We start from the raw sequence: 26,119 nt of genomic DNA on the forward strand, positions 1-26,119 counted from the left end.
TACCACAGACCCCATTTGTTGTATTGTGAATACGTTTACATGCAAGTATTAGCATCAAGCTGAATTCATGACAATATCCGTTCACTCGTTTTTATGATATTAATTCTAAAAATAACAAGATTAAGATACATGCCCAAATGGTTAAGTACACTTTAAAATTTTGTGAAAATACCCATCTTGGTAAGGTATTATTGGAAATGTCCCAATTAAGACCACGTACCCATTTATAAGCCCACTTACTGTTTTATTTTTAAATAAAAAAGTTTTGCAGAGGAAATGCAAAAATAAATTGGAATCATTTGACTTTTTGAGCCAATCAAATGTTTTGTTCTTGAGCTAGGCACTAACAGCATGTTTTAGCACTTAGCTAGGTGTTACTAGCAATTTTTTGCAGTTAGCTAGGTTTTTGCTAGCAGGTTAACACTTGGGTAGGTGTTGCTATCATTTTTAACACTTAGCTAGGTGTTGCTTGCATTTATAGCATGTTGCTATCATGTTGTTGGCATGTTGTAGCACTTAGCTAGGCGTTGTTAACAGGTTTTAGCAATTAGCTAGGTTTTACTAGCAGGTTTTAGCCGGTTAACACTTAGCTAGGTGTTGCTAGCATTTTTTGCATCTCACTATCATGTTGATAGCATGTTTTAGCACTTAGCTAGGTGTTTCTATTATTTTTATCAAGTTGCTAGCATGTTGTTGGCATGTTTTAAAACTTAGCTAGGCATTGCTAGCAGGTTTTAGAAATTAGCTTGGTTTTTTTGTTAGCAGGTTTTAACACTTAGCTAGGTGCTGCTAGCATGTTTTAGCAAAGAGCATGTTTGTTATTGTTGTTTAAACAAATAAAATAATGATTCTGCTTTCAAGCTTTGAAGAAACAGGCTTTTCAAAGGCATAGTTCTGGATTATAATTACAGACAGAGCAGTAAATCTTTCCATTTAATGTGTTATCAGCAGTTTTTATTGATTTATTTTCTTTAACCACATTTATATTTGTGAGCATCACTCAGGCAGTGTCCTGCATGAGCTCCAGAAACTCATCAAATCCATACAAAGTACTGCTGTTAAATACAAAGAAAATAAAAAATATCAAGTATTATTTGGTTTATTGATCTCTTAATTTTAAATGTTTTAGCATGCCTCAGCTGGTTTGTTCATCTGACTCGAACATTTGATTGGCTCCAAATAAAAAGGTCAGATGATACCAACAAAATACGTGCATTTTTTTCTATTGCTTTCTGTCTTTTGTACATTTCAAAATAAAACAGTAAGTGGGCTCATATGGTAAGTGGGCTAATTGGGTAACTTCCCCTAATGTAAACACAGTCACTTATGTCTAAACTGAACGTAACAAATGAACAAAAAAGTGTATTAGTGTCAAAATATCGGACTTGAAGTCGATATTTTCTACTAGACCTACCGCCAGGGTTTGAAATTAACTTTCTGGCTCACAATCCATTGTGGCTAGTAGTTTCCAAGGTCACTTGCCACTCATTTGTTTTTAGTAAAGCATTACCAAAAACCAAAACATTTTAGTAAGGATTATGATGTGTATTTTAAAAGCTGATCACGTGTCTTAATTGATTTCTTTTTACCTCATCAGTGCTGTTTATAATGAAGGGGATGTCTAGCAGAGAGGGGGTTGATTTCCTCCTTATAGAGCTTTATATTAGAATTTCCTCTGTAGAAAGAAATTCACCCCAGTTATGCTCTGGAGCACAATTGGCCCTGTTGATAGGGTCACATGGGGTAACCTCCTCGTGGTCGCTATAATGTGGTTCTCGCTCTTGGTGGGGTGCGTGGTGAGTTGTGCGTGGATGCCACGTCTCCGCGGTAACAAGCTCAACAAGCCATGTAATGCGCAGATGGACGGTCTCAGACGTGTAGGCAAATGAGATTCGTCCTCCGCCACCAGGATTGGGACGCGTCACTACGCCATCACGAGGACTAAGAGCGCATTGGGAATTGGGCATTCCAAATTGGGGAGAAAAAAGATCATCAACAACAACAACAAGAAAATTAGAAAACCACTTCCTGCTCTCAGCTGGATAACTTAAGTAGCTTTAAAAAATATGAATGTATTATAATTATACATTAAAGACGATTATTTAAATAGTTACTTTTTAAAAAGGACTGACGTTTGCTTATTTGACATTGCTGTGGTTTGCACTATTGCACTATTTTCTTGAAGTAATATTCCAGGTTTAACACAAGTTAAGCTCAATTGACAGCATATGTGGCATAATGTTGTTTACCAAAAAAATTTTTTTGACTTGTGCCTCCTTTTCTTTTAAGTCTGGGTTACAGTGAGGCACTTCCAATGGAAATGAATGATGCAAATCTGTAAACGTTAAAATAATGTTTCAAAAGTCACAGGATGTAAAAAATATGTGTAAACATGACTTTAGTGTGATAAAATCACTTTCTAACCTTTTCTGTGTAAAGTTATTGCCAATTTTACAACTTCAAACTTTACAACGGTGTAATCCTGCAAAAACAATGATTTAACAACTTTACAGCCCCAATAATAAATTCATTTTAACAGAAGAATTAATGTAGGTGCTTTTATAAAATGATGAGCTTCACATTTCTGCCTTTAAACCCTCCAAAAACAGTCCTCATTAATTTCCATTGTGTCTCACTGTAACCTCCATTTTCACTTTAGTCTAAATGATTTGGTGTGGTAATCAATAGTCACAAATTCTATCGATTGAGCTTAACTTGTATTGAACCCGCAATACTCCTTTAATTGTATTTGTTCTATAGCTTGAAATTTGTTTCTCTGTTCTCAATTTTTTACTGACAGTTTACTTGAATTAAATAATTTACTTTAAGCAATGTTTACTCAAATTAGTAATTATTTTGTTAAGTTATGGAAATTCTAGAAATTACTTTCATATGTAAGCAAACTAAACATTATAACTGAAATATACCCAAATTAACCAGAATCGAATCAAATAGTAATCAAGCTAATTGAATCAACTGTCTTGAAACTCAGGCCTTCATACAGTTTCATAAAAGGTTTCTAAAATGACTAAACGCGATTACGATTATGTAATCGTGAAAACTGACGATTACAGCGTTCGATTTAAGTCAATGGTTTTTGCATTGGTTGAGTATTCTAACCAATCACTTACATGTCTGTTGAGCAATGAAATGGTAATAGCCAATCAGAGCCGCTTAGATTAGTCCTCCATCCTATCTGTATGACATCTGATACTAATGCACAAGTTTTAAACCATCTGAATGCCCCGATGCTTGCTTTATGATCTAGTTCTGTTTGCGTGGAACACGAAAATTAATACGGAAGAAACATCACCTGACACTTGAAAAGAAGCTGTAGAACAAGAGCGAAAAGCACTTTGTATTTATTTTGGATTCATTGCATACTACACCGCTCGCTTTGAACTCGCACCAAAAATGATCTAACAAAGATCTTACATGAACAAGATCACCATTGAAGATCTAACGGGATGAATGATCCCCTATCCACCAAAGTACAATAAGTAACTTGGTCAATTTAAATAGGCACTTAATAAATTTGAATATTGAATATGCCATATTATTTACTGTATGTGGATTAATAATTTAAGCAGTAATTACATTTATTCTATACCATCAATTTACAATCATTTTAATTTGCCTTACCTTAACAAAGATTATTACAATATAAAATACAATATAATATAATGCTTAAAAGATGCTTAAAAGAAACTGGAGCGCAGCTCATATCCACCATTTAAATATTTTCTTACTTTGTGACTTCACGGTTATTAAACGTTTTAATTAACCTTAATAATCGCGATTACAATATCAAGAGCAATAATCGACAATTATGATTTTTGCTATAATCGTGCAGCCCTACCATCCATGTCTTATGATCTGGGACATCCTCATTTTACATACGACATAGTACTGCTAGCATACATATTAGTACACCGCTTTCCCATCTCATAGGTATTTCAATGAAATCTGCTTCCATGTAACACGGCAGGCGAGATGCAATAACGATTCCACACACCCACTCTGCTGGACAAGAACAAAGAGGAAACAAAACAACGTCCTGCAGACACAAGGGATCATTCTTAAAGACAGCCGTTTAATCTGAGAGATACAATAGGACACTGTAGATCTGAGAGGAATCACTTCTGATCAGAGTCTGATATGACAAATCTCTCATTCAGAGAAAACATCATGTGACTGTACCGTTCCTGTACTGACAAAGAGAGAAACTGAAATGAAATTACTCTTCTTAGTCATCACTCCCTCGACAAACACTCTAAATAAGGCAAACACACACACACACACACACACACACACACACACACACACACACACACACACACACACAGTGACAGGTGCTCACTGTAACAGGTTCTCCCGCATCTGCAGAGCACTCCAGACCTCCAGAAACATCCATCTAATCAGATCAATAGAGGTCCCACTGTCTTCTTATGTCCTCATTACCCGTTACTGAGTGACAGAGAATAAGACGGGCTTTCAGGGTAGACCTTATTTAGACAGCCAGAAAGTATTCTTACCACGGTAACACTTCATGTGTGCCTACTAGGGGTGTAACGGTTCTCAGTAAAAAAACTAACCGTACGGTTCGCCACCCGCGCTTCGGTAAGAATTGGCACCGGGGTTCACCTCAAGTCAAGCACAAGATTTTGTGAAGGAAATAAAGCGTCAAACAGACACACACAGGTACAACCTCCACTAATGCAGCAGAATGAATCTGTAGATGGAGACGCTCCGCTTGTGTTTCACGTGGGTCAACTTGATGACATCACTGTTCTGCAAGCGTTGAGTATAGTTGAAAATGGCAAGTGGAGAAAATGAGCCGCTGACTGAACTGCCCCTCGCGTTATTATTGCAAGTGGTGGTGGTGGTGTAGTGGTCTAAACCACATAAATGTAAATGTAAATGTATTGCCCCCCTCCTGTCTGGAAACATTTTCCTTTTGCAGTCAATTACAACAGAGATGGTCAAAAAACGTTTACAAAACAGGCACTGTTTGCAGACATCGCTCAACACGAGTGCCGTATACTGGTAATACATCGACATGATCGCTTACGCCAAAGTCCCCAGATAAATATAGCAATACTGTAGTTTCTATATAGTAACCATGAATTTACTACATATTGTAAAGATGACAGTAGCCATGTTGATTTTGTGGTTACTAGGTTTTTACTAGAAATACCATAGTTAAACTACGGTTACTGTAAAACAATTATTTCTGTTGAAGTGTTTGTTACCAAATAGAGTATTCTTACTTTGGAATTGACAGTAATACTTTTTTTCTGAACATAGCAAATACCAAACCGTACCAAATCCGTGACCCTAAAACCGTGATACAAACCGAACTGTGAGAAATTTGAACCATTTCATCCCTAGTGCCCGCACACACGCACACACACACACACACACACACACACACACACACACACACACACACACACACACACACACACACACACACACACACACACACCTGACTAGTTTTAGAAGGTGACAGTCTGAGATGTTGCATTATGAAACCATTGTTATAAGCTGCATTGAAACAGCACTGTCAAGGCCACCGCAACTGTGTTTGTTCAGTCTCTTTCACACATACACACCCTGTGCACCAATTCTGCAATATCTTACAGCACATCTCACCACTTGTTGATGAGACAGCATCACTCAAGACTTCATTTCTATCAGAACTACATTCAGGATAAAGACTATTTACTCTGGGGTTTTATTCAGAGAGTGCTTTTAAAGTCAACAAATGTTTAACTTAATGTTTGTCAAACGATGAGACATTCTTTAATCTGCAAATAAAACCATCTTCATAGCTCAAATACAGTTTCTATTTTCTTGAGAAGTTAAATTAACAGTTAATCTATATTTTAAATCTCTTGACGTTTTACCAAATAGCAGGATATCCCTTGAGGATATATGGCATACCCTTGATGATTATTAAATAATAGAAGCAGTTTAATTTCATATTAATGCATCAACTTTGACTGATTGTTACAATAAAACCTGTCTTAAATATCAGTGCACATGTTCTTGTGAGCAAAAGGGATTACAAAATAATTTGACTATTTAGTAAACAACAACTATAGCAGCATATAATCATATAAACAATTATACGGTACAAAATAGTCTCTATATACGAGCAGGGGTGGATTTCTATTAAAGGGGTCATGAAATGCTCTTTTTTTATATAGTTTTATTATCTTCCCTGAGGTCCACTGATAGTGTTAGTAATGTTGTTTTTGCACCAAAATGGTCATAATTTAGAATATATATGATCATTTTCCACCCCTCTCTGGCCCTCTGTCTGAAACGCTCCATTTTGGCCTAAGCACATCCTTAAAGCTTCAACGTAAACGGCCACTCTTCTGATTGGCATCCTGCAGCCCCTCAAATACAGCCATATTTGAAATTCAATTGGAAGAAAATGAACAAGCTCCACAACATTATAAAACTAAATTTTATGGTTTACACATAACGCACATCAAACACATTGCATCCGAATATGTTAAAACAGAGGTTTCCAACCCCCGGGTCGTGACCCAGTACCGATAAATCTGTTCGAGAAATAATATTATTATTTATTGTATATGGGTTAATAATTTAAGCTGTAAAGACACATATTGCATGTCTAGTGGTAGGGCTGGGCGATAAAACGATATCGATATATATCACGATAAAGAAAATCCACGATAAGCTTTCAAGGAATTTTCGATATTTACTGCGTGTCGCTAAAACACAAGCAGTTCGGCTTTCTCAGGCTATGTTTCCACTGGGGCGGACGAAATCCGCTCAAAGGCGCTCACAGCGGTAGCAGAGACCTTTCTCCGCACCGCTGCCAATCCTACAATCCACCTAGCGAGCATGACGCTCGGCTTACATAGGAATGAATTGAAAACGCTCACAGCTTTGCTCACAACGCACCAGTGGTAACGTAGGGTCAGACTGGATGAACTTGCTAATGCTAGCTGCCTTGCTAACGATTAGGCTACGTCGGACACCGGATTGATTCCATCCGCACCACAAGACTTCATGACAACGGTTGCGCTCGCTCATCATCTCTAGTGAAGAGCACGACAGAACAACAGTGATGTGGACAACAGCTCTGATCTTTCTGCGCTGTAATCTTGAATATTGTTCTCTAGCACCAAACATGCATTATTGCTGCCCTGTCCCGCTCCACACGCGTCGCCTCTTTTCCCTGCATGTGTGCAGACATGAAGCGCCGCATGAGTTAACGTGGTTTCAAAGCATCTTTTAGACCAAAACGTTTTTCCCTTCTAAATGTATCTTTATTAATCAGCATGTTACGAGCCTTTAATAATAAACAAATCAAATAAACTAATTGATTTCTGTTCTAATTTTGTGAAAATTAAATTGATGTCTGGAATGGATAAGGAAAGACTAAAATTACTAGTTGGTAGACTAGTCTATCACTTTAATAAAAATATACAAATGTATTTTTTTGTTTTTTTTAAAGAATGTTTTCTAAATTTTTCCTCGGGACACCCCTGGTCCCACATTCAGCACAATTTGGCTTCAAAGACCCCGTGCACATCCGTGCCCCACATGAAAAGCATATTTAGTGCTCAAACTCAAATGAATATAATAAGGTTGCTCCATTGCCTGACGGAAATGAGAGTATTAAAATAAAGGTACATCTTAAAAAAATTTCTATATCGATATTTATGCGTTGTTTTGATAACATTGGATCGTTGGTCATTGGATCGATGGACCGTTACACCCCTACTAGTGATGTAGAGTATTCGCAGAAGTAGAGAACGAGGCATTTTTGCAGCTTGCTTTCAATACATGCTTTTATTGCATTGGGGATTAATTCTGAGTTCTGAAATTTACTGTATGTTATTACAATAGAACAACCTCTTATGTCAAAGCATCAAGGAAAATGCTATTTCTCATGATCTGACCCCTTTAAAACGAACAGATTTCAACCCTTTATTTTGTATTTAATTTTTACAAACTCAACTGAAAACTTTTTTACCATGCCTACATCATTTATTTTTTGGTAGGGGTGCACTGATCGATTGGCCACCTTGTGATCGCCAATAGGCCTCAAGCTGCAAGAATCAGGGCCGATCTTTTTTCCAGCACACAGGAAATCACACATACACTGCTACTGTAATGAAAAAGCACTTTCTAAGCCCTGTCCCACAGTTGTGGTGTCATTTCCACCATACAAACAATTTTGCCCCTAATAAAGTTGGTGAAGACCTACTCGGTACTCGTTAACTAAGCTGATAAAAAGTCAATAATAAAGCATTCTAGATATTAAATATGAGACCAAAATAAGATAAATATAACTATTTTGATTGGCCGTGATTTCCAATCAAGCTGCAGTTTTGCCAAATTATGCACAAAACATACATGAAAATATTATTTAATTGTGTGTATTTGGAATACGTCAAATGTTAGCTATGAAATAAGCCTAAGCAAGACAAAAAAAAGTCTTAAAATAAAAAATAAAAAAACATTTAAAAATGTAATTTCCACAACAGATTTATATTAAACACAATACAGAATTGGAGATTTGTTGGAAAATATACTATGGTGGGAATTTGTATTTACTTTCAGAGAAATTTGTTTTTACAAAAATGGCATAAATCTCCTGTGATGCATAAATAACACAAAATAGTGACCATGTGAAAAAAAACATCCATATATGCAAAAAGATACACAACAGCTAGGTGTGTGTTTTCCACAAGTGTGTAAGAGAGTATTTTATATCAGCATCCAGGACCGCAACATCATTCTGCAATTTCAAACAATAACCAGCTGTAAATGAGGATGCTACTATCTGAATGCTGATTGGCTAAGAATAACCAAAACCAAATGCCACCACTCGTCTGTGATTGGCTAGGCCTAACCCTAATGTAAATATCTGACTGATTTTCGCTCATGAGGTAAAACATGAGGTCAGGCGGTCAAGCAGCGAGAATCACAGCAAAAAGTTCACTTCTAGCAAGATTATGCACTGAAGCCCTGCGTCAGTAACACAATGCAATCAAGAGACTGCATGTATTATTAAGACATGCCCCAATACAGTCGGACGGCTGGTATTGAGTTTCCAAGGCAACTCCATGACGGGATCATACCATTACTGCTGATCACCTAACGAAATACCTTGTTTCCTCCTGAGCAGTTCAATGACGATTTACCAGACAAGCTTTAAAATAACACTTTTGAGGAGGCAAACAGCTTTCAATGCTGATGATGTGGATGTGCTGTGTCTGTGCGGTACTAATGGCAAATAGCATGGGGGTTTGTGCTGGTAATTTGTGACCACTGGACATGAGGAAGAGAGAGATGGTTCATGAGTCACAATCTGCTGTGCATGAATTAGCATTTGTCCCTCTATAACCTAAAGACCAGCCCCGTCCCATCTGTGCCATTACACCTGTAAAGTCAAATATCAAGACTCACATCTGAACCTGTGAATACTAGGACAAGGAAAACAACAATGGCAGATGGCAGATGTGTATAACTAATTTACAAAGCAGTGTAATTCCAACAAGATCCACCAGCTTTGGTGCATTATGCAAACAACAAATGCTGCCATGTTTTGATCAATGTAGTCCTGACTGCAAATGTAATAACTCTTAAGGATTAACTAAATTAAAAATTAAAAGACTAACTGTGACTTTTTAGCACATTCATGTGTTTGCAAAACCCTTTATCCATAGAAATGTTTCTGAATTGTTGTTAATTTACTAGCTGTCAGGCTAAACACTTAAAAAGCCAGATTTAAAGTCTTTATGATCTTAATATAATCATAGCCAGTGTTGGGTGTAATGCATTACTACTAAGTAATTAATTGCTTTAATTAAATTACTTTTCCACTGGAAAAGTAAGGGATTACTCTTAATTATTCAGTAATTTAATTACAGTTACTTCTGATGTAATTGTGTAGGCTATACAGAATTACAGCTGTACAGCCTATAGAACAAATCTACATAAAACAATAGTGCTTTTAAAATCGAAATTAAACGTCTAATGTTAAAGTGGATGTTTTCTAATTTAATACCGCCCCTTAACCATTGTGTGTCAATTTAAAAAAGTTACTCAAAAAACGTCCACGTCAAAAAACTGCCATTATAATATTATATATTATTTTCCACTTACATCAGTCCTGATAATAACTACTAAGTATTCATTCATTAAATGCCAGTTTGTTTATATTATGGCACTGTTGTTTTTTTATGAAAACATTTATTATTTTCCATATACTAAATGCTGAGTACTAAAAAAAATTTTTTGGGGGGTGGGGGGGTGGGGGGGTTATCACAGTCTGGGATATGTCAATGATTAGCAACAACATTGATTTTGATGCATTATTATTTTTTGTGCGGTGTCAGATTTAAAAAAACTTTTTTACTATAAAATCTCCTACCTGCCCAGTAGGTGGCGATATGCACAAAGAAAGCAAAAAACGTACGGTGCGTTCACATACAACGCGAAAAAAATACAAAATTGCCTCACATTGCTCACGCGAGTTTGACCACTGGATTAAATTTCTGTTTAAACTTGTGTTTGCGCGAGTAACTATGGCTGATATCACAACAACTGCTACCCTGTATCTGTTGTGGAAGTCCCAGATACCTTGACCTGTGTCATACAATTCAGGGTGCCTACACACTAGAGGATGGATACCCGAACCGAGCCCGACGGGACACGACGGTACCCGACGGGCCGGGCTCGGACACATATTTTGAAATGACATTCGGGTTCGGGTCGGGCTCGGTCACGTCGGCGCGATAAGGCATTGAACGTTTGAAATTTAAAACAGCTTATTATAATGTTTAACTGGATGCAAATGTTTATTTTTGTGATTAAAATAAATTTAAAATATTACCCTAACATCCATCTTCATGTGTGCGGAAATTTGTTTATGTTGCTGTGACAACGCGCAACACATGCGTGCATAATATTGCATATTTGGCTACATGTGGCTGGCAGCACAACGATGGAAGACGTTAAAAAGAAGTTGATGGATTATGTGAATAGATCCCATGTTACAGTTTTATTAGCCACACAGTTTTCGAGAAAAATGGTAAGAGTGATTTTCATTTCAATAAGCTGCATTTGTGTTACGTTAATGTTTTGTTCTGTTAGCTTGGGCAATTTTTGGTAGACCTAGCTTTGTTCATTTAATTTCAATTGTCTATTTGTTTGGGCCTCTTGTGCGCCTGTGTTAACATGCGCTTTGTTGGTCGTGTAGCGGCGCACGCTGATGCGCTATGCACATCTGTAAACATTACCGAATGCCTTCCAGTTGCTAAATAAAAGCGGGCTTTCTACACAAACAAACGTACGTGTCATTAGTATGAGAAAAAAAATGAGATTTTTAACTGTGTCGGGCTCGGGTCGGGCTCGGACATAAATATCTTAATGACGTTCGGGTTCGGGTCGGGTTCGGTTACTGCCCTGTCGGACGCGGGCCGGGCTCGGACAGAAAAATGCGGCCCGATCCGCACTCTACTACACACCGCTACAAACATTTTCTCATCCATTTTTCCTGATTTCTTCTGCTACTGCATCAGTACGTCAGGACAATCTCAACGCTGATAGGCTTCGCAACAATGCGTCATGCTGATTTTTCGCTCGAGTTGTAAAATTTAAACTCGTGCGAATGAAACGATTTTGCGTGTTCGGGTAGCGCCATTTGCTTCGTGCCTTTGAATTGACTTTGTATGTAATCTTGCCGCGCGAAATGCTCGCTTTGCATTGTATGTGAATGCACCATTATAGTGCATTGGGAACTGGGCATTCCAAATTTGGGAGAAAAGGGACAAATAAAATAATAATAATAATAATTTTATGTCTATCCTTGTATTTTTCATCTGGTCGAGGTTGATTAGGGTTTTAGAAAGTAATTAGTAATAAGTAATGCAATTACTTTTCAGACAGAGTAATTAGTACAGTAATCTAATTAGACTGTAGGTTTTGTAATTAGTAGTTACTAGTAATTAATTACTTTTTTAGAGTAATGTACCCAACACAGATCATAGCAAATCCATAATAGAGATACAATGTTAAAGTGGTGAAAATAAAGTTAATTAAAGGCTAGTTTTACACCGAAATAGTACTACAGAACTGGAGCAGGACCTTCAAAATGACAATAATAATATTAAAACCCACCATAAGCAGAACCAAAGACCCTTTGATCGACACACCGCTGACTGCTTGAGAACCGGTTCAGTCCTTTTCATTAAAAACATTGTGATTATATGGATTTTTAAATTATTATTACAAAAATAATCGAAATGAACAGAAAACTGAGTGACTTCATTTAAATATCGCAAAACACAAGCGAAAAAAAGCATTTATAAGGAATTACCTGAAACGGGTTGCTAAAGTCCGGGTCCGCGAAGGGGTTGCTGTCAAAATCTGACATTTTACAAGTTTAATGTGACCGTTTTATTCTGAAAAGTGAGATTATATTAAAGGTTTCGGTGAGGAAACGAAGCAGCAGCAGCAGCTCGAGACTGATACACAACCGCAAAATGGCATAATCGGAAGTGACGTAGGGTACAACGGCAGCCCAGTATGATCTTTAAATTATTATATTTTTTTCTAAATTATATATTTTTATGTTGCTTTTATTTATGTTGTTTCGCTAAATCACATTCTTTTATAAATAAACAAATCTCTATTTTTGTGCCCGTCAGTCCTATTTCAGTGTTGTATTTATGTTTATTTTATATTATTTCGTGTTGTTCTACTTTATTTCGTCTCATTCTGTTTTATTTTATTTTATTTGTAATGTAATTCTCACATTTGTTACTGTTCCTTGTTACTTTTTTTTTTTTTTAGCTATTTCACGCCCTTTTATGCTAGTAAAAATGTCTATAAAATGTATACAATTTAAAAAAATAATAATAATTGGGGGGTGGGGGGTGTGGGGGGATTAATGTTTTTTTAAAGACTTTTTGGAAAGCGAAAATATTTAATAAAATAGAAGAGAATAATAAAAACTTCAGAAAGACAATATGTGGACATTGCTGCCACCAGGAGTGTGATAATAGCTATTACAATTTAATCAGAATTATCGAATATTTCGCCATTCATTATTGTTGTTTATTTACTGAGACAAAAAAAGTAGCTCATGTTTTATATTTGTATCTATGCATTGAAATCCAGTGATCCTGGCCTTATTTGTTTGTCGACTGTATGAGAAAAAATATGACTGGTCTCTTGATCTCGTGGACTTGCACCATTAAATAAAATATTGTCTGGTTCTAGTATTAATAGTCTCTATAAAGTAATAATAAGACGTTGGAGCTGTAAACAGCTATAGCAGTCAGATTGACAGATGTCATCAAATGTTACCATCAAAAGGAGGTATTTTATGACTCTGTGTTTATTTGATGAAATCAAACAATTAAGGATTAACTAAATTAAAAATTAAAAGATTTACTGTGACATTTTAGCACATTAATGTGTTTGCGAAACATTTACATATAAATGTTTCTGAATTGTTGTTTGTGGTGTACCTACTTTTAATATAGCTGTAGATTTAATGGGTCATGTCCCCTACAGCATATGAAGAGTGAAATATGAAAGGAATAGCTCACCCAAAAAAGCCAGAACTTTGAAGGTCCAAAAAGCACATAAAGGCAGCATAAAAGTAATCCATAAGACTCCAGTGGTTTAATCCATGTCTTCAGAAGTGATATGAAAGGTGTGGATAAGAAACAGATCAATATTTAAGTCCTTTTTTTACTATTTTAAATTCTCCTCCCTGCACAGTAGGAATGGAATTGCCAAAAACAAAAGAAGAAGAATGTGGAAGTGAAAGTGATAGTGGAGATTTATTGTATAAAAATATTATATCTTAATGTTATTGCCACTTTCAACTAGTTCATTTGTAAAACAACATCAGTCCTGATCATAACTACCAAATATTAATTAATTTTAAGGATTTTAACCCTTTAAATGGGGGATCACAGTCTATATGTCAATGATTAGCAACAACATTAAAACGTAAAATGATTTTTATTTAACATGAAAATGCAAATAAATAAATAACACTATAAACAGAACATTTGAGGTATAATCAAATATAAACAAAGGACTGAGATGTTTAGTGTGTATCAGCTCTGTAGGTCCATACAATGCAAGTGAATGGTGACCAGAAATTTGAAGCTCAAAAAACACATAAAGGCAGCATAAAAGTATTCCATAAGAGGCCAGTGGTTTAATCCGTGTCTTCAGAAGAGATATGATAGGTGTGGGTGAGAAACCGTTCAATATTTAAGTCCTTTTTTTTCTATGAATTGTCCTCCCTGCCCAGTAGGTGGCGATATCCACAAAGAATGTGAATCACAAAAAAATGACTTATATATGTCTTTATTTTACCTACACTTACATTGCATAAGAAGTTATGGATTTAACCACTGGAGTCATATGGATTACTTTTATGCTGCATTTATGTGCTTTTTGGAGCTTCAAATTTTGGACTCCCATTAACTTGCATTGTATGGACTTGCAGAGCTTAAAGATTCTTCTAAAAACCTTTGTTTGTGTTCTGCAGAAGTAAGAAAGTTATTCACATCTGGGATGGCAGGAGGGTGAGTAAATGAGGCTTGAACTGTCCCTTTAAGAGAAGACAAATGACATAATATTTAACAAAGCAGGTTAAATGTATGATAAGTTTCATCAAAAAGATTGTTTTCACAATTGTAGAATGACCAAGTTGCCCTGTTTTTCTCTAACAGCACATTTGTTCACGCTTCTTTTGATACTCTGATATTGTTTTCCCTCTAGTTCAGTTAATATACAAGTCCAATCTGTTGTGGATGTTCTTGCACCCCTGAATGGCGAATACATGTTCCTCTTTAGGGAAGTAGTTCAGGTCGCGGGCCATCAGTTCCAACATTTCTGTGTTTGGGCCGAGACCCCTCGTGAACCACACTGAACAATATCTATGTACTCCAGAGGAAGAAATGGCACAAATAAATCCACCAAGGTCTTATCGTTTAAACTAGTATACTAGTATGCCAGAAACCACCTATATGAACAGAAAACTCTCTATACTGAAATGCACAATACAAGCAGTATTTCCAGACATGTAATAGACATCATATTCACAAAGACTTAAAACCGCACAAATCTTGATATGCATGATTACATGCCGGATGACACTGACCTGATGAAGATAGCACATCTATACGACACTCCATCCATGTTATCATAAAAGTCCTGGAATGGATGTATACTGTTAATCAGTCCAGGGGGGATTTTATCCATTTCATCAAAGATGAACATAGAACATGGACAGTTGGACATATTTCCCCATATCCACATTTGTAACTGATCTTTCAAACACACACACACACACACACACACACACACACACACACACACTGTTTACACTAAGTGGACAAAATAGTGCACTTATGAGTCAAAACATTATGACCACTCACTGGTGAAGCGAATGACATTGATCATCTCCTAATAAGGTCACATGTCACGGTCTGGGTAGATTAGATGGCAAGCAAACAATCAGTTCTCGTAGTCAACGTGTTGAATGTTGGAGAAATGGGCCGGAGTAAAGACCTGAGTGACTTTGACAAGGGCCAAATTGGCCGAACTGTGACTGAGTCGGAGCATCTCTGAAACGGCAAGGCTTGTGGGGTGCTCCCGGTCACCAGTGGTGAGTACCTACCGACAGTGGTCCGAGGAAGGACAAACACCAAACTGGGAATAGCGTGTTGAGCATCAAAGGCCCATCGATGCACGAGGGCAATCCCGTCTGGTCCGAACTTACAGAAGGTCAGTGGCACAAGTCACAGAAATGTTCTGCTGGGAAACCCTGGGTCCGCCCATTCATGTGGATGTCAACTTGACACGTGCCACCTACCTAAACATAATTGCAGACCAGGTACACCCCTTCATGGCAACGGTATTCCCTGATGGCAGTGGTGCCTGCCACACTGCACACATTTTTGGGGAATTCTTTCAGAATCATGATGAAGAGTTCAAGGTGTTTCCTTGGCCTCCAAATTATCCAGATCTCAATCCGATTGAGCATCTGTGGGATGTGCTGGACCAACAAGTCTGATCCACGGCAGCTCCACCTCGAAACTTACAGGACTGCTAATGTCTTGGTGGCAGATACAACAGGACACCTTTAGGGGTCTTTTAGAGTCTGTGCATTGGCGGAACGTGGGGGACCAACAGCATATTAGGCAGGTGGTCATAATGTTTTGGCTCATCAGTGTTTTTCCACAGACCCCAACATATCTTTGGTCATATTGTAATATTTCTTATGCTGCACTACATTGTTATACCTGACATTGTAGTCTGAAGATGTCTTTAGACTGTAGGATTGATCAACACCAAACGTTTTGAAAAAACAAACAAAAATACAGTTTTACCTTATGCATGACGTCTAAGGGCAGGTAAATCTTAAATCAATGATATCACAATAAAAACAACATTGACACAAAGTAGCAACTTATCAAAGTAATGGAACATCTACACAAAAGAGTGATCCAGAATGCAGCAGCACGTCTGGTCTTTAATAAACCAAAGAGAGCACCATGTTACACCACTGTCTGCTCTCTCCACTGGCTGCCGGTTGATGCACGTATTAAATGCAAGGCTCTGATGCTGGCATGCAAAACAGTCACTGGGTCTGCTCCAGCATTCCTAAAATCATTTCTGTAGAGCTACACACCCACCAGAAGCCTGCAGTCGGCTAAGGAACTTCGCCTTGTTGTACCAACACAAAGAGGCACCAAAACACTTTCCCGGACTTTCCGTTTCATCGTACCACACTGGTGGAACGCCATCCATGAAGCAGACTCACTCTCTGTCTTCAAAGAACGACTTAAAACACATCTTTTCCAAGAGCGCTAAAAAAAATATATATATATATTCTTGTTGCACTTTAATCGGTTTTGTATACTATTCTGTTGCTAGTGAAATGTTGTAATATGGCACTTTTCATACAAATGTCTCCTTAAGATGATTCGCTTACGTTTTCCTCTTTTGTAAGTCGCTTTAGATAAAAGCGTCTGCCAAATGAATAAATGTAAAAGGCTGTAAAGTGACGAAATTAGTGAGAAAAAGGAAATAAACTTGGAGGTTTTTCAAAACATTTTTATGTGAACAAACCATTCTTGTTCAGGTCTCTCTGTAAATGACGAAAGGACTTTATTAAAACTAATTAATTAGGATAAATAATTATAGAAACAATTAATTTAAGCATTACTGTTGTTCCTTTTCAAGACCTTAAAAGCCCTGTTATAAGGGATAGTGATCATCAAATGATTGTCATATATGAAGCGTTTTAAAGTTGTTGTTGTTTTTTCAAAATTAACCACATTTCAAAGTTTGAAGACTTTTAAAATAAAATAAAAATTATCAACACATCTCTTACAGGCCAGTATAAGAATAAAACACAGCGAGACAAAATAAATCCATGTTTAACTCATAAAGCTTTTATCAAAATCAATATGTACATTGAATTCTTTGAATATTTTAGAGCCATTTAATCTTGGATTTCTTCACATCTCAAATGCACAATTAAGATCCAAGCAGAAGATGATCAACTAATGAAGACTTACTTATCAACACATATAAAAGTAGCATGTTGACATGCTCATCAACTGTAGTCACAACTCAAATGTTCTTCTTGTATGTAAACGGGCACTAATTTGCTTAATAGCACCTCCGATCAAACTTAAAAGCTTAAAATCAAATATACAAAAGCAAATATAAACCCTGACGGTGACCAAATGTTTCAGAACATTCTGCTTTCGTTGAAAAGTTCAAAATGATATTGAAATCTGACGATCATCACCATCTTAAGCAATCAATTCATGTTGTTTTTTCTTAAAAAAAACAAACAAAAGGCAAATAAATTGTTATCTGACATTTCAAGTGAACGCAAGTGAAAGTGTTTTACTCATGATACTTAATAAAGAGCGACAACATTACATAAAATTATCCAGTGTTTCACAGCGCCACAATGTGCAAAGTTTTAAAAAAATAAAAACTCTACCGGACGCATCCTTGAAAACGAAGACTTAAACCGCAAGATGCGAAATTAATAAAACAGTTCTATAATAGAACACTTGGTTTGGGTAAAAATCGCCCCCTTGCTTTCATCAGTGATTGTGACATCATGGAACGCAATAGCGTGTGAACTGTACTAGAAGAGCAGTTTTCCCAACACACTCGGTGTCCGTGTTTCCATGGAAAAAAGCACAGAGTCAATCAATTCTGTTTTTCTCCCTCGTTCAGTTAATATAGAAGTCCAGTCTGCTGGAGATGATCTTGCAGCCCTGCATGGAAAACACACGTTCCTCTTTCGGGAAGTAGTTCAGGTCCTGGGCCATCAGTTCCACCACTTCCTGCTTTGGCACGAGACCTTTGGTGCCCATCTCTGCCAAACCGCACTGAATGACGTGCTTGTATTCCAGAGGAAGAAACGGCACGAAGAAATCCACCAAGTTCTTGTCGATTAAACTAGTATGCCAGAAACCACCTACAGACAGAGAGACAACAACAAAATGATGTAAAATCGGACTACATTTGATACATACTTTATCAGCTACATTTGAAGTGTTGCTGCATTACAGTAAATCAATGTAACATTTAGCATCTTGTGGCTTATTGCTTTACTATGCTGTACTGAATGGAGAGAAAGAGAGGGGGGAGACGTACTATTCTTGTTGTTAAAGACAGACAGTGCAAGTGCCATCTCTAAATCCTTCAGCTTGATCTCCTCTCGTTGTCTTCCAGCTTTCCAGAAATCCAGAGCAACCTCAACGATATTCTCTCCCCCCGCATTGCTATAAAAATGAACACAAAAATGTACTATGAAATGAATGCCAATTCAAGCATGCAAAACAAACAGCATCCTATGTATTTATCTACATAGTGACCTTTAAGCACAGTCAAAACACAAATGCAAACATAAAAGCCTAAATTATTTAAAGTTTTAAGCAATCAAGTTTTTCGATTAACGATAACATGGAAAAACGAGACGAAAGTTGCATCATGACAATTACCAAACAATTTTAATAAGTTGTTGATTTCCCCACTTGAGCTGAGTGAGCTGAAAAAGCTAAACTTCTATTTAATTAACTTAACTAAGGTTAATTACCTCAAACGCATCCTACATATGTGACTGTGGCAGGGCGGAGGGCGGGGTCGTGATCGTACACACCCGGTCCCGTATTAGGCTAATCAAGCCTCCCGAGAGGGATAAAGGTCGACTGCAGAGGATCGTGCGGGAGAGAGAGAGAGAGAGATAGTTTACGGACATGTCCGTCATATGTGTGTGTTTGTCTTTTGTTTAAGTTTTATATTAAACTATTATTTATAGCGTCAAGCCGGTTCTCGCCTCTTCCGTTCCATTGATCACTTTACAGTGACATTAATCAGATATATTCACAACTTACATGTAATATCACAACTAACATCTGTCCAGACAATGAAGCAATGAACAGGTGAACTTGAATTAGTTTGTTTGTTTTTAAAGGCATGCCAGCTTCTATGGCGATTTCCATGGCCAGAAATGTGTAAGGAATTCTATAAGACGTTTTTAAAATCAATTTTTCCTAAAAACTCTAAAATTCTGTTCGGTTTGACCTTGTTAGAAATTTGAGTGCTGACTGAGTAAGAAAGGTTTCTCACGGGGTTAAGAGCAGTACAGTCTAATAAAACATGTGTCAGGGATAATGGATTCTGGCAGATGTTGGTGAATCTTCTCCTAATATTAAAAACTTGTGTGTCGACCTGAGTGACCAATACGACAGCGGGTGTAGACAATCTGATCGCAGCGATTTGAAAACAGGGGAACTTCTTTTGCTAACAATAGCTGATTTCATGGAGTTTGTTCATGATGCATTGATCCCACTCAGTTTGCCATTTGTTTTTAATGTATGAATTTATTATGGGTTTTAGGTCAGTGGGAGGTATTGAACACTTTTGGAAATCCGCTGATAAAGCCTCTTTTGCTCATTTCCGGGGATTCCACAGTATCCAGGTCCCCAACAGAAACACAGATACTGACATTTTGGGCCTGCAAATCCAGCAGTTTGCCTAGAATATTTACAAGCATTGGGTGATCATTTTTTAAAGATGACATTGCTTGAAGACATGATTTTGAATCTGAAATGATCAGAAAGTTTCTCTGTTGCACAGTCTTGATGAAGTCCAGTGCGAAGACGATAGCGTTTGCCTCTGCTGTAAAGATTGAGCTGTGATTGGGGATAGAAATTCCTTTTTTTGGATGGTTGATCACAAATGCAAATGATACATGATCCTCAGATTTTGATCCATCTGTATATATTGGGATATGTGATGGAAATATTTCTCTAATGAAAAGGAGTTGTTGTTGTTGAAAGACATTTGGGTGCGTTTCAGATTTTTTGTTTCTTGTGAAGTCTAAGATTATAATCATTTTAAGCTCCAGGGGGGAATTTTACTGAAGTGTGTCTGTTGAACTTGAACTAGTAAATACACAGTTTATTAAATACATGCTAGCAATATCCTAAACAATGGCTATTCAACTTTATTGACAAGTGGGCCACATAGAAAAAAATCTTTGTTTCTTGCGGGCCAAGCCATAATATTATCAAAATTAATGAAAATCTATCAGATATCAGGTCTATAATATTGGCTCACTATATAAATAAAACGTGTGTGTTTATATCTTTCATTTTATAATCATGTTGAAAAATATTCCAGCAGTATATTCTGAAAATTTTTTAAATAAATAAACAAATAGAGTAAATCAGATAATAAGAAAATAAAACATTATTCAACAATAAAAGCGTAGTTTGTTATTTTGCCTTAAATCGCATGCTTTCAGGACCAAATTAATAAATGTACATTTTTGGTTTCTCTGAACTCGTCCTTGATTTTAGTTCTTTAATCTTCCCATTAAGACATAATTATGGAAAAGTATTATCTGTAGCACAACCTCTGAAAGCATCTAAAAAACAGGGCACTCCTGCACGGGACACTGTAAGAACATCAATATGTGACGTGACGTCTGTCTAATGCAAGTTTACACAGGAAAACAATTGGGGGAAAAAGTGTGAACAGAAAAAAAAAAAAAAAAAAAACGCATTCGGTGTGAACAGCCCCCAAGAAAACTGACAACCTCACGCAGGCCACTGAAAATGTTCAAACCGTCTGGATTTTGCTTGCGGGCCATGAGTTGAATAGGCCTGTCCTAAAGTGTCTAAATGAGAAGAATTCACAACAGAGTAACGTCTAAATAGAAGCAAATAATTCAGTATATTCATTATGTGCTATTATTTCAGGATCTCAGGCCTTCAGGACAGTTTCTCATGTTGTTTTATCTTACACATTAAACATAGTAATATGTTGTTTAATACTGTTATATATAGATATTTTTTTTTTGAATATTTGGTTAAAGTATGATGCATGTTTTTATAATTTTGCACATTATTACTGAATCCACTATATATTAGGTGTCTTTAGCTACTATGAAATCAAGCATTTGCTACAACGTTCTTATTATGTACTGTATATATGTGTTGTTGCATTGTACTTCTATTTAAAATACCTGTATTTAATTATATCTGTAGTTACACCGTTTACTTTACCTCAAACACTAACCCAACCCTTACCCTAAAACCTACCTGGTACCTCACCATCAATAGCAGCAAATGTGAATCTTGTGAGAATATAGCAGAACATGTAGTTACACAACAAGTACATTGTATCATATATACTTTAATTTGAGTAAATAGTAGTTAAAGACACCTAAAATTAAATGTTATTTTTGTTGACTAAAATTCAGGGATGCAAAGGGATGAGAGGTGAGAAAGTCAGTAGCACACACACACATATATATATATATATATATATATATATATATATATATATCTTTAGTTGATTTGTTTGTTGTATTTAAAGCTTTAAGTTTCAAGTACCCATTTCAAGTGATTTTAATAGATAAAATCTAGAAACTTCTACCAAACAAATTGGGCACATTAGCTTAAAAAAGTGACTTTAGCCAAAAGGTGAGTAGTTTGCTTTCCTCTTAGTAAAACTGACTAAAATGAATGAATGTGACATGATGAAGTACTGAGTACATTTAAAGGACATTTTTGTCAAAGGGCACAAAAAACAGCTTCTTTCTCCCATACAATTTTGATGACACTGACCTGAGGAAGATGAAGATGGCCTGTCTGTACGACACTCCGTTCAGATTGTCATAAAAGTCCAGGTATGGTTTTATACTGTCGATCAGCCCGGGATGCATTTTATCCATTTCATCAAAGATAAACATAGAGCGTGCACAGTTGGAAACATTTCCCCTTATCCACTCCTGTAACTGTGTCTACAAACACACAATTATAAACATATATGATAATGCACAGACACAACCTTTGATTATGATTCTTAGTATGCATCATGAAATATGAAATTAGGCTCCATTTGTTTATTTCAGCACTTTCTGCAACAATGTTACAACTAAAAATAGGTCAAGCATTGTATGTTGGATGTAAACTTTTTTGGGGTGTCATGATAGTAATAGTAATTGACATATTCTGTAATTCAAAGCATTCAAATTGAGACATTTTTACACTTCTATCTGATGACACCATCAAAATACTGTATTTGTTTTTCTTCTCCCCTTGTCTCCCCAACTTGGTCCTCGTGGTGGCGTAGTGACTTGCCTCAATCCGGGTGGCGGAGGACGAATCTCAGTTACCTCCGCGTCTGAGACAGTCAATCCGTGCATCTTATCACGTGGCATGTTGAGCACCTTACCGTGGAGACGTAGCTTGTGTGGAGGCTTCACGCTATTCTCCGCGGTATCCACGCACAACTCGCCACGCGCCCCACCGAGAGCGAGAACCACATTATAGCGACCACGAGGTGGTTACCCCATGTGACTCTACCCTCCCTAGCAACCGGGCCAATTTGGTTGCTTAGGAGACACTCAGCACGCCCTGGATTCAAACTCTCAACTCTAGGGATGGTAGTCAGTGTCAATACTTGCTGAGCTACTCAGGCCCCAAAATACTGTATTTTTAAGGTTTTTTTTGTGGTGCAACGAAATATGTCATTGTAATGTTCATTATGAGAGTTTGTGTGCAAAAACAAACAAACAAAAAAAAAAACTTACCTTGTACAAATCTATGTGCTTCTCATGAGGAAAGTGTGCTGTGGCTGTAAACAGATGAATGAAACTGCTCGACATGCCTTTCTGGTAAATGTTTTCAGCTATGAGCTGGCTGACATAGTTCTTCCCCGTCCCTGTCCAGCCATGGAGGGACAAAACCAGCGGTTTCTTGGGGTTTTCACGGCTCATGAAACCAGTGACGGCTTTCAGGATGACCTGCGCAGCGACATGCTGCCCGAACAGCTTTGTGTCAAGGTCATGCTTCAGTCCTGTGGATGAGAGAACAGATTTAAATGGTCATATATGCACTGCATTCTGTAATGTACCAAACCAAACAGGAACAAAGAGGATCTTATTTATCACCAGAACAGTGGGGATTTCTTTAAGACTGCAAGGGAAGCTCAGCTTCCCCTATAATGTCAAAAAAATAATGGTCAAATATGTACTATTGTGGAAACAATTTATTGACTAAAAATGCGTTAGAACACGTTCATCTCGAAGACGAGTTCGTTCAGAATCAGCTACATTACATATAGCAGGTCGGCTGACTCGATTTACTTCTCATACATTCCCGTAGCGTCAGTGCATTTCCCTGTTGAAGCCGAGCATCCATTGACTTCAATGGGGCTGCTCTGAACAGTTTTTTTCAGTGCTCCGAAAATAGACGGTCATTGGATAAATGCTGCGATTATGTCCCGCCCACGGACGCTCAGCGCCTCTGGGGGTGAATGAGGAGTGGGCTGGCCCGGACGCCGGGCTTCGCGTGATGATTGGAGGATCTGTCGAAAGACTGCATCTCCTTTTGATTGACAGCTAATCTGTACTATAAGAAGTCACTGAAGCTATTTCACGCTCAGTCCCATCACGGATTTCTCAAGTGTAGTCGCAAGACAAACTGCTGCAACCTATTTCTTTATATTTGTTTAGCTGAAATTGCTAGTCAATTTGCATAATACATTTCACACAGTTATACACCACATTCCTTGTTTCAGTTTTACCAAGTTTAATATATTTTTGTTTTAGAGCGTTCGCTCGTTGGTTCGTTCATTCATTCATTCATTCATACAGTAGGCTAGGCTAGCGTCAGTACGGGTGAAACTGCGCACGATGGCAGACGGTGCTAATATTGTCGACCTGATTTTGGCGAAGCCATTTGAAAGTCTTCCTTACGAGGAAAAAATTCGAATTAAACAGCAGGGCAGATCAACACCTAAGATTGATTTAGTGCAAAAAATAGGGTAAATAAGTTTATAATGTAGGCCGAAAATGAGCTTCCCCTCTTTGAAAGACCAGCAGCCGCCACTGCACCAGAAGCAGTGTAATTTATTTCCTAGACTCACAATGTTACCATTGAAAAAGACACCATGAATTTGACAAAGGCTTGGAGTAACCTGAGGCTGAGTGTCTTGCTCAAGGGCACATTGGATCAGTCCTGGCACAACCTCACAGAATACAATTTTATTGTGAAAGATTTGAAACTACAACCATATGATTACTAGCTAAAATCTACTATGCCAAAACCCCCCACACTCGTATTGCCTTACATTTCTGGCATGATGTTGATTACCACAAAATACTTTTGACTCGTCCCCCTTTTCTTAAAACAAAAAAGCATTTTGGGGGTAGCGTGAGTTCGAATCCAGGGCGTGCTGAGTGACTCCAGCCAGGTCTCCTAAGCAACCAAATTGGCCCAGTTGCTAGGGAGGGTAGAGTCACATGGGGTAACCTCATCGTGGACGCTATAATGTGTTTCTCGCTCTCGGTGGGGTACGCTGCGAGTGGATGCCGCGGAGAATAGTGTGAAGCCTCCACACGCACTATGTCCCCATTGTAACGCGCTCAAAAAGCCATGTGATAAGTTGCACTGATTGACATCTGACGCAGAGGCAACTGAAATTCGTCCTCAACCACCCGGATTGAGTCAAGTCACTACACCACCACAAGGACATGCAAGTGGTCATGATTTTATACATATGTTTCAAAATGACTATTAATTTAAGGAGTCAAACTTTTGAAATAAATGTGTGAGCAACTTTAACAAAAACGTTTTCATAACACTAAATTTATTTTACACACATTTTTTACTAATTATATGGTACCATATATAAATAAATAAATAAATAAATACTAGATTTACAGCAGTAATACTGTAAATGTCAAAATAACACCAGAATATATGTATGCATTACATTTGCATGCTGATTAAAAAAGTAAAACTAGATGTTGGCTAATTTTACCAAATTATATATGCTCCTGTAGTCTATGGTTTACAAATATATGCATCACCATGGACTTAAATTCATTTAAATTATGACAAATGTGAATGTAATTCATTTTGGTAACGTTAAATGTGAATTTATCACGTGGCCATATGACATCTCGAACAAAGCAAAACCGAAACCTTAAACACTCACATAATTGCGTCCTAGAAGACCAAATTAAGATAAAACACCCCCTTACAAACCTGTTTTATTGTATGAAATCCACTCAGGTCTGCAGCACTCCTGAAAGTAATACAGCACGTTCTGATAACTGGCCAGAAAGCCGGTGATTGCGGCCGCCATACCGACAGCAATGCTTGTGCTGATCGGTTCAATCGCCGCCGTTATCGTGAAACTCCACACAACACACACAGCAAACACCAGCCAACATCTTAACCGCATTCTGCAGTCTGACACCGGTCTTAACAACGGCGACAGAGGCCAGCTAATCTAAATAGAAGCTGGGGCTAGGTTTAGCGGCGTGATATCGAAGCGACTTCCGTAAACCGAAGAGAGGCCTTTCAGTTCAAACAGACGCTGTGACGTCATCAAGCTTCTTCTTCTTCTTTTGTTTTTTATGGCGGTTGGCAAACCAACTTAACGGTGCATTACCGCCACCGACTGGGCTGGAGTGTGAATCAAGAGATATTGGAACTTAGCTAAAAAAAAAAAAAAAATTAAAAAAAATTAAATCCTTTTG

General features: G+C 37.4%; 2 protein-coding genes and 1 pseudogene across 2 annotated transcripts in view; all 3 read right to left on the reverse strand.

Moving 5' to 3' along the window:
* The window catches only part of LOC127627916 (secretory carrier-associated membrane protein 1-like), a 46,174-nt gene extending 33,653 nt beyond the window's left edge, over positions 1-12,521 (reverse strand). The window contains exon 1 of the mRNA XM_052104531.1: positions 12,374-12,521. Coding sequence (XP_051960491.1) covers positions 12,374-12,430 — 57 coding nt within the window. The 5' untranslated portion in view covers positions 12,431-12,521. The remainder of the gene's footprint in view (positions 1-12,373) is intronic.
* A 2,282-nt stretch (positions 12,522-14,803) lies between these two features.
* Positions 14,804-15,486, reverse strand: LOC127627343 (torsin-1A-like; annotated as a pseudogene).
* Positions 15,487-17,467: 1,981 nt separating this feature from the next.
* LOC127627774 (torsin-1A-like) lies at positions 17,468-26,032 on the reverse strand. Its single transcript, XM_052104315.1, has 5 exons — positions 25,623-26,032; positions 23,162-23,427; positions 22,194-22,369; positions 18,712-18,839; positions 17,468-18,532 (listed from the first exon to the last, which is right to left on the reverse strand). Exons 1-5 carry the CDS (start codon positions 25,819-25,821, stop codon positions 18,285-18,287), a joined length of 1,017 nt encoding a protein of 338 aa, XP_051960275.1. The 5' UTR covers positions 25,822-26,032; the 3' UTR covers positions 17,468-18,284.
* Between the last annotated feature and the right edge of the window lie 87 nt (positions 26,033-26,119).

This window comes from Xyrauchen texanus, chromosome 34 (assembly GCF_025860055.1).
Source record: "Xyrauchen texanus isolate HMW12.3.18 chromosome 34, RBS_HiC_50CHRs, whole genome shotgun sequence".
NCBI lineage: Eukaryota > Metazoa > Chordata > Actinopteri > Cypriniformes > Catostomidae > Xyrauchen > Xyrauchen texanus.